At 34.1% G+C, this 12,363-nt stretch overlaps 1 protein-coding gene across 1 annotated transcript; it reads left to right on the top strand.

Moving 5' to 3' along the window:
* The first annotated feature begins 1,302 nt into the window (after positions 1 to 1,302).
* On the top strand, positions 1,303 to 11,398 carry LOC127710357 (uncharacterized). The gene is made up of 9 exons (XM_052216149.1): positions 1,303 to 1,429; positions 6,059 to 6,320; positions 6,684 to 6,769; positions 7,728 to 7,784; positions 8,466 to 8,621; positions 8,967 to 9,059; positions 9,509 to 9,583; positions 9,705 to 9,767; positions 11,103 to 11,398. Exons 1-9 carry the CDS (start codon positions 1,303 to 1,305, stop codon positions 11,396 to 11,398), a joined length of 1,215 nt encoding a protein of 404 aa, XP_052072109.1.
* Positions 11,399 to 12,363: the final 965 nt, after the last annotated feature.

The following is a 12,363-nucleotide window of genomic DNA, read 5'->3' as shown; positions in this document are numbered from 1 at the left end:
ATTTTTTACGGTCACCTATTGCTTGATCACAAGCATCATCAAACCATGGTTTGCTTGGATGTTTCGGATTTGCCGAGGTCTTAGGAATAGTCCTGTCAGAAATTGACGTTAAAACTGTATTAAAAGTTGAAATTGGATCTTGTACAGTCTCAAACATCTTTGACTGAAGTTCCGCTTGACAGCAAAAGGTCTTTCAATAAACTAAAATTCTAGACTAAAGCAAATTGATTTTTTACAAATAAAAATCAACACTAAGATAACGTGATAAAAATTAAAATCGTTTTAAATATAACAACATTTTTTATATTTTATAATATATTCCAACTTCTTTTAAGAATGAAACAATATTTGTAAATGGAACATTATTAAATATATCATACATATTATTGACATTGAAATGCTTCTTCCGAATATTTGCAAAGTCAATACAATTAATTAAAACATGTTTAATAGTATACTTGCAGTTGCAAGGTACACATTGTGGTTCATCTTCATTTTTTAAAAGATACTCGTGTGTCACTCTAGTATGACCAATTCGGCATCTAGAAATAACACACTGATCTTTTTTGCACATTAAATTATTAAAAGGTTTACCTAAATTAGGTTTAATTTCATGTAATTTGTTACCATCTCTCTTACTCCATTCATTTTTCAAAATATTAAAAACATATTCTCTAATATTAGATTTAAAATCGGTATATGGTATATCACAGTTAGATAAAGTGTCACCCAGGGCATTCTTTGCCTCAAGGTCTACAGCTGTGTTTCCATGGATTCCAACATGACTCGGCACCCATAGAAATATTATTTCTGTTAAGAAGAATTTTTAAATTCCTCATTACATATAAAATTTTGAGAATTGTCGGGTTTTTAATTTTAGTATTTTGTATAGCTTGTAAGCTTATGTATTTTAACATTACCTTACCATTCTATCAGGATTTATGTGTAAAGACCCAGATGAATTCATCAAAACTCAAGATCAAATAACAACTCAGTAGAGATTCTTCGGTCTAAGAACCACCAACACCATGAAATTGTAACTGTTTTTTTAGGCTGTGAAGGATCAGCTGAATCGACTGGAAACACCACTTATAAGCGCATATCAACTTCGGTTAAATATCATCGATTCTGCAGAGATACTTCAAAATTAAAGGTTAGTTGCATCAGTTGCCATTGGTAATACTCTTCCATTATAACAGCCATTTTATTTTCCCATACTTCCTTGTATGCTTATTGTGTCAATTTCTTTTTTCTTGTCAGTCATTTAGTTAACATTTTGCAAATTACATCTTCTTTGAAACCATGTTTCACAAGGCTGAAGTGAAAGCAACCCAGATAGATAAGACATACCTAACAAAGAACTATAAAGAGTTGTGGTTTGTTGTTGACAAAGAAGACGGCTCAGTAGTCACTGTGAATGCATTGGAGGGTAAGTACAACCCTTCGATGGTGTAAACTTCCCCAAAAACGAGTATGGTTTAACGGTGTAGGGCATATTGTGCAATGGTTGAAGGTGTATGGTGCTATGGTGTATGGAGTAAGGAGTAAGGGGAATGGTGTACGACATTTAAAACTATTCAAAATCGAGTTTTAATTTTATACATTAATTTACAAATTGTGATAAAAATTCTTTTTTTTTAAATAAATAAATAATTTTGAAGTCGCACGCTCTCTTTGAAATTGAATTGCATTAATGTGTAAAAGATAATACACGGCTTGGATTGCAAGAATTGTTATTTTATTTCTCCAATGACAATATGGCGACGTGGGGTATGTGAGCGCGCTCACTAAGGTTCTTTCATATTATTTATAGAATAACTAATCGAAGAATTCAAATACAGAAAATTTTCAAAGACTGACTAAACAACACATTAATTCAACAAGGTGCATAGCGCCTGAGTTAATTATCAGTGTTGTTAGGTTACAAGTTGTAAAGCTTATCAATATTTGAATTCTTTGATTAATTAATCGTTTTATTACATTGTTAAATGGCTTTTTCATGTGTTTTTATAACATTTTTCACTTTATTGTATTTGGTAAGAAAATTTGTTTTACAAACATCATTTGACCCCCAAGGGTGACTGGGGAATAGAAGTATGGTCACCATAGGTCTTCCTCCGACCGGCAGTAAACCCCTTGCTAAAGTGGGGCGTCCGTTTGGCTGTGCGGGATGTACAAATTTGCAGCCACGTCCGGTCAGAATGGGGACGTTAAATCGGATGCCTCGTGTAAAGAGAGTGCCACGCTCTTTGCACGTTAAGAACCCTTGCAACAACTCTTTGAGGGGTCCGTAGGTGACCTGTTGCAAGGCTTAATTTCTGTCCCTATCCAATATACCCTCATTTCCCGTGGCAGTCGTAATTTTTCCGACCTTAATCCCGGACGCCCCTATTACAGAACCTACCTATTGTGTTTATTGTTAATTTGTTCTCGTCCTGAATATGCATGAAATATTTGCCACTGGACGTTAAGCAACCAACAATCAATCAATCAATCAAACATCATTTGAACATACATGTACATTGTACTGCTATACATGTACATTCCTTATCCATGTGTTATCAAAATCAACAAGTACATTTTTGTAACAGAAATTTATATTTCATTTTTTAGAGAAACCATCCTTGTTAAAGATGTGACATTAATCTCTCGAAACCTACAAAACACACAATTGATTAGGTAAGTTGCAGATATGTTTTATTATCACCCCAAGGAATGTAGCAGGCCCCCCTTTTTGAAAAGTCTGAATCCGCCTCCAATATAGCAAATATTTGAATTGTCAAGACCTGGACAAATAGCCTATATCTGACATTTACTTTTTGTCTGTCCTTGTCAAGGAACTATATTATAAGTGAAAGCTATACCTTTTATAATGATTACAACATGTACATTTGTATGTTTTTTACATACTGATCTATCATTTATATTAAATAAGCTGCATGTATTTCTGTCATCTGTTACTGTTAATGTACATGTACATTTAGGGTGCAGGATTGATTGATTGATTGTTGGTTGCTTAACGTCCAGTGGCAAATATTTCATGCATATTCAGGACGAGAACAAGTTCACAATAAATAGGTAGGTTCTGTAATAGATAAAGGGATTAAGGTCGGAGAAATTTAGACTGCCACGGGAAATGAGGGTATATTGGATAGGGACAGAAATTTAGCCTTGCAACAGGTCACCTACGGACCCCTCAAATAGTTGTTGCAAGGGTACTTAACGTGCAAAGAACGTGGCACTTTCTTTACACGAGGCATCGGATTTAACGTCCCCATTCTGACCGGACGTGGCTGCAAATTTGTACATCCCGCACAGCCAAACGGACGCCCCACTTTAGCACGGGTTTTACTGCCGGTCGGAGGAAGACCAATGGTGACCATACTTCTATTCCCCAGTCACCCTTGGGGGAAGGGTGCAGGAAATAGTTACATCATGATATAAAGGCTATTTGAGTATGTTGCGCACAGGTTTTTTTTTGTGTTCAGATTATTAGCAATTTTGTTGTCAATTGTTGTAGTGGAATTGATAAATGAATGGTTGTTGTACCTAAAATTATTTGAAACATGCACATGTTTATATAATTTTTTTCTTCTTTTATGATTCACAGCACTGGTCATGAAGAGTTATTGGAAAATGCATGTACATGTACCTATCCTGAAATGATAGATGTTATAGCAGTGTGACTGTCTGAACCAGGTGAAGTTTTACTTTAAACTATTAATTTTAAGAAAAGAGTTAAGCACACTCTTACTAGTGCTTATCTGTCCGATTCCAACTTATATAAATACAATTTATAACCAAATTTTATTTACATTTGTATATCAAGGTATAAATGATGACAAGTAACTTTTTAAATTTCAGAGATGCTAATCTGTTAATGACTACCTAATACACAGATTGGCATAGGTAATAAATTTAGTTTAGTATTATACCATCATGAAATATATGAGAAGAACATAACCCGTGTCATGCCAACAACTGGTTGTCTGTATCATAATAAATTTTGAATGGTTATACTGATTGAAGGCCTCACACGGACCTCAAGATGGAGAACAACACTTAAAGCGTTGTTCCAATGATATACTTGTCATCTGCATTGCATGTGTACTTTTTTCGTGAACTATTGTCATATCACTTTGTGTCTGTCGTCCGTCTGTCCGTAAACTTTTTCAAAAATATTCTCCTCTGAAACCACTAGGCCAATTGGAACTAAAGTTGGTCACAATCATCCTTAGGCAGTCTAGTTTCAAAATTGTATCCGTTTGTGCCGCCGACCAACCAACATGGCTGCCGTTACTATATATAGAACAAAGAGATAAAATAGGCAAATGGTCATCTTTTATGGCTTTACATGTAATTATTAATATGACTATAGTTTATAAGTTTTATTCCAGTTGAACTATTTTTGACCTAATTACGGGCCTTGGACTTCATGAAAATAAGATTTTTCCTTGTCGTCAGCCCCCCTTGCAGACATTGAGCTGATATTAAATAAATAATAGTATAATGACAAGTTAATGATCACATTTGAGTTTTGTTCCAGTTGACCTACTTTTGACCTAATTGTGACCCTTGAAACAAGAAAATGGTAATATACATACATGCCAGGTGAAAGATACAGGCTCCTTGTTGAGTTTTAGTTTGTTCAGACCAGTAAATTTTAGCCTCCATGTTTTATGAAGTATTGTATACATGTACAATAGTTATCAAAGTTACCAGGATTATTATTAAATACGCCAGACGCGCGTTTCGTGTACATTAGACTCATCAGTGACGCTCAGATCAAAATAGTTATGAAGCCAAACAAGTACAAAGTTGAAGAGCATTGGGGACCCAAAATTCCAATTGTGCCAAATACGGCTAAGGTATGTTGATATTCCTAGTTCAGACCAGTTAGTCCAAATTAAGTGTATTAACTAAAATATAATTTCTCATATTTTCTTTTCAGGTCATATGTATAGTTTATTAAAAAAAGGACAGATCCTGCTCACATGTGGCACCACCATGAATAACACACAAGTTATTGTCATGAAACTAGAAAAATGCTTGTTTTTTGCCCCTTTTTGGCCCCTAATTCCTAAAATTTGGAGGCAATTACCCCCAAAATCAATCACAGCATTCCCCTTGTGATATGGAACCTTGTGGTACAATGTCAGAGAGATCCATACACTTACACACAAGTTATGTCTAGAAGTTACAAAAATGCTTATTTTTTGCCCCTTTTTGGCCCCTAATTCCTTAAGTGTTGGTACCATAACCCCCAAAATCAATCCCCACCTTCCTTTTGTGGTATTGAACCTTATGGTAAAATGTCATTGAGATCCATTCACTTAAACTAAAGTTAGAGTGCGAAAACTAATGTGTCTTCAGACGTCGACAACGACGCCAACGTCATACCAATATACGACCACAAAAATTTTTTTGCGGTCGTATAAAAATTACCTGCTCTGTCATTGTCCTATATAGAAAATCTGTATTCCATTTATTGCCGGATATTCTTTTTATCGTGATGCTGAAAAAAATGATTGTACAAGATAAAACATTTTTATAAATCATATAGTACATAAATAGTATACATCCACACATGTTCCCCCTAAAAGAAATTGTTAACAATGGACACTAAATTTCCTGTATTTAATCACTTCTTATTGTGAAATTTATCAAAATTTTAATTCATACCAAAATATATGTTAGCTGCTTAATTGTTCATTCGAGACATTTAATTCACCAACATAATAATAAAAAAAAAACACCTCAAAGATACATTGAACGGTGAACCAGTAAAAACCAACTTATTTTGGCGGATACTTTATTTCGTGTTTTACCATTTCACAGCTATTTAATTTTGCGTTACTAATGGTTCTGTGAGCAAAGCTTAATTACCCTTTAACCCCCCCCCCCCCCCCCCCCACAAAAAAAAATAAAAATGCACAAGAAAAAGAATGTAGAACTCAGAATCTATGATTTTATTAATTTTTGAACCCAAAAAAACCCAACTTGGAGACCTGTATATGATGCCACTTATAAAATTAATTCATTCAAATATTAAATGCAGGTTGTAAAGATGAAGAACAAATGACATATGTAGAAACTAGACTGGAGGACTTGGAAGATATAGACACCCCAATCAAACATGACGACTATGAAATACAGGACTGCTTACGACTTTTTAGCGGAGATGGACCTGCCAGGCAGTTTGAAGGTGGTCAACAACGAGGAGGAAATTACCCATGTCTTTGTGGAGTTCATGCTGAACAACATACCAATCTACTCCATTGCTTCCATGTTTCTGCTCAAGATTTGGATGACAGATGCAGGTTGGCCACTTCATCAAATTCCCTACAGAAATTGAAAAAAGGCTGTCTAAACCCCTATCAAAACCTGAAAAAAGATGAAATCATGACAGAGTTAGACAGCAGGAAAATTGATTTTGACTGTTCCCTTAAACCAGACCTTCAAGCCATTTTGACTACGACACTGCATGGTATTTGTAGACCACCAGCATTGATGACAAACAGTCCACACCTGACATCACAAGATCTAAACATTGGAAAATATGAAATTCTTGGCTGTGAACCCCTACATGATTTAACGAATGTAATCCAAAACGTAATTACAGAGTTACCATTTCATATCTCTGATTCATCCGTTCAAAAGCAGTTTTCAAATTTTTCAAACAGCACAATTGGTGACAAAAACCAGATCAAAGGATCAGATGCTCGTCTGTTTTTAATTAAATTGGCCCAGTTTACATCAGATTTACATGGTAATGGAAAAATAGAGGACAACATTATGCAGCTTATAAATTCCCTTGTTGAAATTGTTAACATTTCATACCTTCCCAGTGAATCAAGAACACCTAAGATGATTTTAAGACTTTTCAATCAGGCTTTAATATTTGGTATGGTATGCAGTAATGTCATTGGAAAACCATTAAAAATGACGTCTAGAAAGTTTTACGGCAGTCATTTTCATAGTGTCACAGTCCATCTTCCTAACACTTTTAGAATTTTCTCTTTACGATCTGTTCACACTGAACAAGAGGAAAGATGTTTTGGCGACTTAAGAAGAATTTCGGAAATGACGACCAACAGACAACCCAAATGGATTGCTGACAATGCTATGCTAAGGTTCAATAGTCAGCAGAACGCACCTGATAAACCAGAGTCATTTAAAATACAGGATTCAACAATAAGTAGGCAGGCAAGGCTATTGCCAGAAAGACCAAGATCTACATTTTCAGCAGAACTAATCAATAAGCGACCTTCCTTTGTCCAATGCCATCTGGAGAGAATTGCAGATTTCATGTTGCAGGGTCAAGATGTCTGGTGGTTTTTCGAAAATGGAGGGTTGGTCTATTTTGATGGCCCAAATGATCCCTCCTCAAGACCTGAGGGACCTCCACTTCACCATTTCAGATCATCTGGCCTGAAAGACCAGGAACAAATTTTGAAAAATGATTGGGCTAAGGTAGTCGATAAATTTGAAAGTGGGTATTTACTGCTACCTTTAAAAAAACTGAAAGTGTTTGATGATGATGGAAATTCAAAAAATGTGTCTTGGTGTGAAAAACACACATTGAAAGGTACTTTCATCATGTTCATAATATGTTTTTTGAATACATTAAATAAAAGGAATATTTGTTTTATTCTTCTAAAAGTATATATTTGTGCACTGCTAACATGCATCATTTTTTTTATAATCTATAAATTTCTCTTTTACAGAAGACAATGCATCAGATATCACCATCAGTTACCAGCCTGACAGACAAGATTATGAAGGTAAAATAATGGTACCAAAGATGCATTTATATATATGTATTATTAAATTTGAATAAATATATACATTCAATCACGGTCATCCGATGTAAAAATCATTATTATGAGAAGGAGATGACCCATTCAAGCTACATGTTTATTAAAAAACTAATGATCAACAGATGTGATTTTTTCCCATAAAATGGGTACATTTTTCCCATAATATGTTGTACTGTTACACCACTGTCCCAGGTTAGGGGGAGGGTTGGGATCTCGCTAACATGTTTAACCCCACCACATTCTGTATGTATGTGCCTGTCCCAAGTCAGGAGCCTGTAATTCAGTGGTTGTCGTTTGTTTATGTGTTACATATTTGTTTTTTGTTCGTTTTTTTTTACATAAATTAGGCCGTTAGTTTTCTCGTTTGAATTGTTTTACATTGTCATTTCCGGGCCTTTTATAGCTGATTGTGCGGTATGGGTTTTGCTCATTGTTGAAGGCTGTACGGCGACCTATAGTTGTTAATTTCTGTGTCATTTGGTCTCTTGTGGAGAGTTGTCTCATTGGCAATCATACTACATCTTCTTTTTTATATTTAAATGTACATAAATGTCCTGCATTAGTAACAAGTCAGTCATTTTTAATATTAAAGCAAGAGAAAATTTGGATCATGATTAATGAGAGAAGCACTTACCTTTTTTGCAGCTATTACAATTACCAAGGAAAATGATGAACCAATGGATCAAATTAGGGACTCTAGTCATCTGCCAGTAGATGAATGTACTGATTCAAATGATGAGGTCAGCAATGCCATGGAGGAAGGGTGTACACTTCTGAAAGTGAAACCCTCTCGTCATTCTGGTAAGCTTCTCCTGAAAATTACAGAAAATAAAACATAATATATACTTCTTCAAAAAAAAAAGTCAACAGTTTTCCTTATTATTGAATTATTTATAATTAATGTAATTGCAAGCTTTGTTTTGATTTATGGGTTTTAAATGTCTACCTTTATTGTGTCAATTCTCTTTCCATTTTTTTCTTCTTCATTTAATATTGAAGTGTATACTATCCACAGTTAATATATATTATATATGATCTCAGTTATTGAAATATTATGTAATTTCTTATACATCTTAAAAGCATAAATCCTATGGTGAAAATGTAAATAAATAAAAATGCAAACATTCCCTCATTTCCTTAAAACAGACCCACCTGAAGTACATGTACTAGCAGTTGACCATCAAAGAAAACAACAAGAGAACTCCAAAACCAAGGACAAGTACAAATCCTACATTAAAGGTAAACAATTTTGCTAACCACACATTTCATTATGATGATTATAGGCAGAACAACTGATATACCTGATCGTTGTTTGAAGTAGTATGTCATTTTTGTATATGGTATTTAGATATTTTTATTTGGATGGCAGATCTTTGAATGATTCATTTAATTTGTACACATTTAGAAGACTACATACAGTATTAAAAGATAAAAATCCCTCCAATCACAGTATTATCATTATTAACAATCTCAATGTCATACCTGACCATAAAAAAATAACATTTCAAGATTTGTTGACCAACAAATTTTGTTGAATGAAGTATAGTGACCTGTAGTTGTTTAATTCTGTGTTGATTTGGTCTCTAGTGTAGAGATATCTTATTGGCAATCATAACACTTCTTTCTATTCTAATACCTCCACATCATTCAGATATACAGGATATATATAAAATATGTTTTAATTTCAGTTTTGAGATGGGCTGTACAACATAACAGCACTGATGCCCATGAAAACCTGATCACCAAACCAAAACCATTACCAGGTAGGTTACACAATCTTCATTTTCTAATACTGATCAGATATATCGAAGCCAATAATTTTCTTCTATGTTGTTGGATTGCTGTTAATCACACCTTTTTCAAAACAAAAACTTTTAATTTCAGCTAAGAAACCACTATCATGCAAAAGGAAATTATTTGATTCTGAAATTTCCAACCAAGAATTTGGTAAGTTGTAATATTATTACTTGAACTTTGGTAATAAGTTAATAAGAGCAATATAAGAAGTGAAATGACATTTCTGAAGAGTTATTTCTAAATAAAATTTGTAATACATGAAAGAACCTTAGTGAGCGCGCTCACATACCCCACGTCCCCACATTGTCATTGGAGAAATAAAATAAGTGTAAGAAAAAAAAATTGTATCAGAGAAAAAATTGAATCATAATTTCCTGTCAATATGCACATCTACATAGTATGTCCTTATTATCTGAAAAGGTTTCATGAAATTCTGTTGTGTGGTTTGAGAGGAGTTGCGATGACAAAAGGTTGCAGTAGTATATTGGGCAAATAAGTTCAAAGGGGTGTAAGTCCTGGAAAAAAAATTGAATCATAATTTCCTGTCGATATGCATATCTACGTAGTATGTCCTTATTATCTGAATAGGTTTCATGAAATTCTGTTGTGTGGTTTGAGAGGAGTTGCGATGACAAAAAGTTGCAGTAGTATATTGGGCAAATAAGTTCAAAGTGTCGTAACTCCTGAAAAAAAAATTGAATTGTAATTTCCTGTTGATATGCACATCTACGTAGTATGTCCTTATTATCTGAAAAGGTTTCATGAAATTCTGTTGTGTGGTTTGAGAGGAGTTGCGGTGACAAAAGGTTGCAGTAGTATATTGGGCAAATAAGTTCAAAGTGTCGTAACTCCTGAAAAAAAAAATTGAATTGTAATTTCCTGTTGATATGCACATCTACGTAGTATGTCCTTATTATCTGAAAAGGTTTCATGAAATTCTGTTGTGTGGTTTGAGAGGAGTTGCGATGACAAACTGTTGCAGTAGTTCATTAAAGTAAATAAGTTCAAAGGGGCGTAACTCCTAGAAAAAAAATTGAATCGTAATTTCCTGTCGATATGCACATCTACGTAGTATGTCCTTATTATCTAAAAAGGTTTCGTGAAATTCTGTTGTGTGGTTTGAGAGGAGTTGCGATGACAAGAAACAGGACTGACGGATGGACTGACAGACAGGTCAAAAACATTATACCCTCCGCAACTCGTTGCGTGGGGTATAAAAATTAATATAATGCATGTTGTTAATCAATATTTCTACAAGTTGTGTGCTAAATTAAAGATTATTATTAGCATGATTAGTATGCAGACAAAGTTACTCACTGCATGCAGCAGCATCTAATATTTTAGGAATAAAACATACATTTTTATGTAGCTATTTTTCTAGTTTGACTGAATTAAAAAAATATAAAAAAAAAAAATACTTGTGAGAAGGGATGTACGTGAAAATTCAGTATCATTTTACTAAGTATATACCTTTTTATGCTTCAGCATCACGTAGAAAGAAGACAACATTCGACCTGGTTGTCCAACTACTTGGCCCATCATCAGATGTGGAAGACTGCATTAAGTACAGGGAATTGAAGCTTAAACACCCCGGTCATAAATCCTTTATATCGGCTTTTGATCAATCTTTCTCCAAGCTACAGATTCAGGTCAGCAAGAAATATTTTGCCCTGAAAGACGAGACAACAAAAGATGATGGAAAGGAGAACCGGGAGAATCTGTTAGCTGACAAGGAGATTGCTCAAAAGCTGCTTGATCACTGGGGAATGTACTACTTTTAATGTCCAGTGCACTACATAATAATTCTAAAATGTTACATATAAAATAATTTTACAAAATGCCATACCTACTTAAGTTATAAAATAAGGAGATGTGGTATGATTGCCAATGATACATTTATCTACAATTGACCAAAAGGACATACATGTAGATGTAAGCAGCTATTGGTCACTGTGCAGCACAAGAAATTTAAGAAAAAACAATTTTCTTAATTCTACATATACTACCTTTTTTTACTATTTGACTATAGTTATTTCTTAAAAACATCCAGTGTATACGCAAGTCATGCAAGTTATGTATCATACACTTTGAATTTATATTTCTATAAATACAAGAAGATGTGGCTTGAGTGCCAATGAGACAACTCTCTCATCCAAGTCACAATTTGTAAAAGTATTTATAGGTCAAAGTGAGGTCTTCAACACAGATCCTTGGCTCACACCGAACAGCAAGCTATAAAGGGCCCAAAAAATGACATTTGTAAAACCATTTGAACGGGAAAACCAACGGTCTAACCTTTCTAAAACACAAGAAACAAGAAACACTTATAAACCACATCAACAAACGACTACTAAACATCAGGTTCCTGACTTAGGACCGGTGCAAACAAATGTAATGTGTTTAAGTTCAGATAAATTATATATTTTTTTAGCCTCTTGGCCATGTTGGCAGGTATTTAACATCAAGTGGCAAATATCACATGCATATTAGGACTAGAACATGTTAATTTTATACGAATATGAACCCTGCTTTATTCTATACTCAGTAACCGCTACATTAATCATGTTAATGTACATTTAATAGTGAATTGATCAATCATAAAATTGTATAATGAGCACTTTAATATGTAAAATGGTGCACTGGATATTTTTATATAAATGTGCACCCTTAGTGGCTTGGATCATAAGGCTATTTTCATAAAGGCAAAAAACATAAAAAAGGGGAAGGGGGCAGGTTGTTTAGAGGG

This window comes from Mytilus californianus, unplaced genomic scaffold (genome assembly GCF_021869535.1).
Source record: "Mytilus californianus isolate M0D057914Y unplaced genomic scaffold, xbMytCali1.0.p SCAF_73, whole genome shotgun sequence".
Lineage (NCBI taxonomy): Eukaryota > Metazoa > Mollusca > Bivalvia > Mytilida > Mytilidae > Mytilus > Mytilus californianus.
Note: the sequence above shows the minus strand (reverse complement) of the source record. Positions and strands in the feature narration are given on the sequence as shown.

Coding starts and splice junctions, on each gene's coding strand:
- LOC127710357 (XM_052216149.1), top strand. CDS start 1,303: ATGTTTCACAAGGCTGAAGTGAAAGCAACCCAGATAGATAAGACATAC. Junction 8,622..8,966: donor GAAACCCTCTCGTCATTCTG/GTAAGCTTCTCC, acceptor TCCTTAAAACAG/ACCCACCTGAAGTACATGTA. Junction 9,060..9,508: donor GTACAAATCCTACATTAAAG/GTAAACAATTTT, acceptor TTTTAATTTCAG/TTTTGAGATGGGCTGTACAA.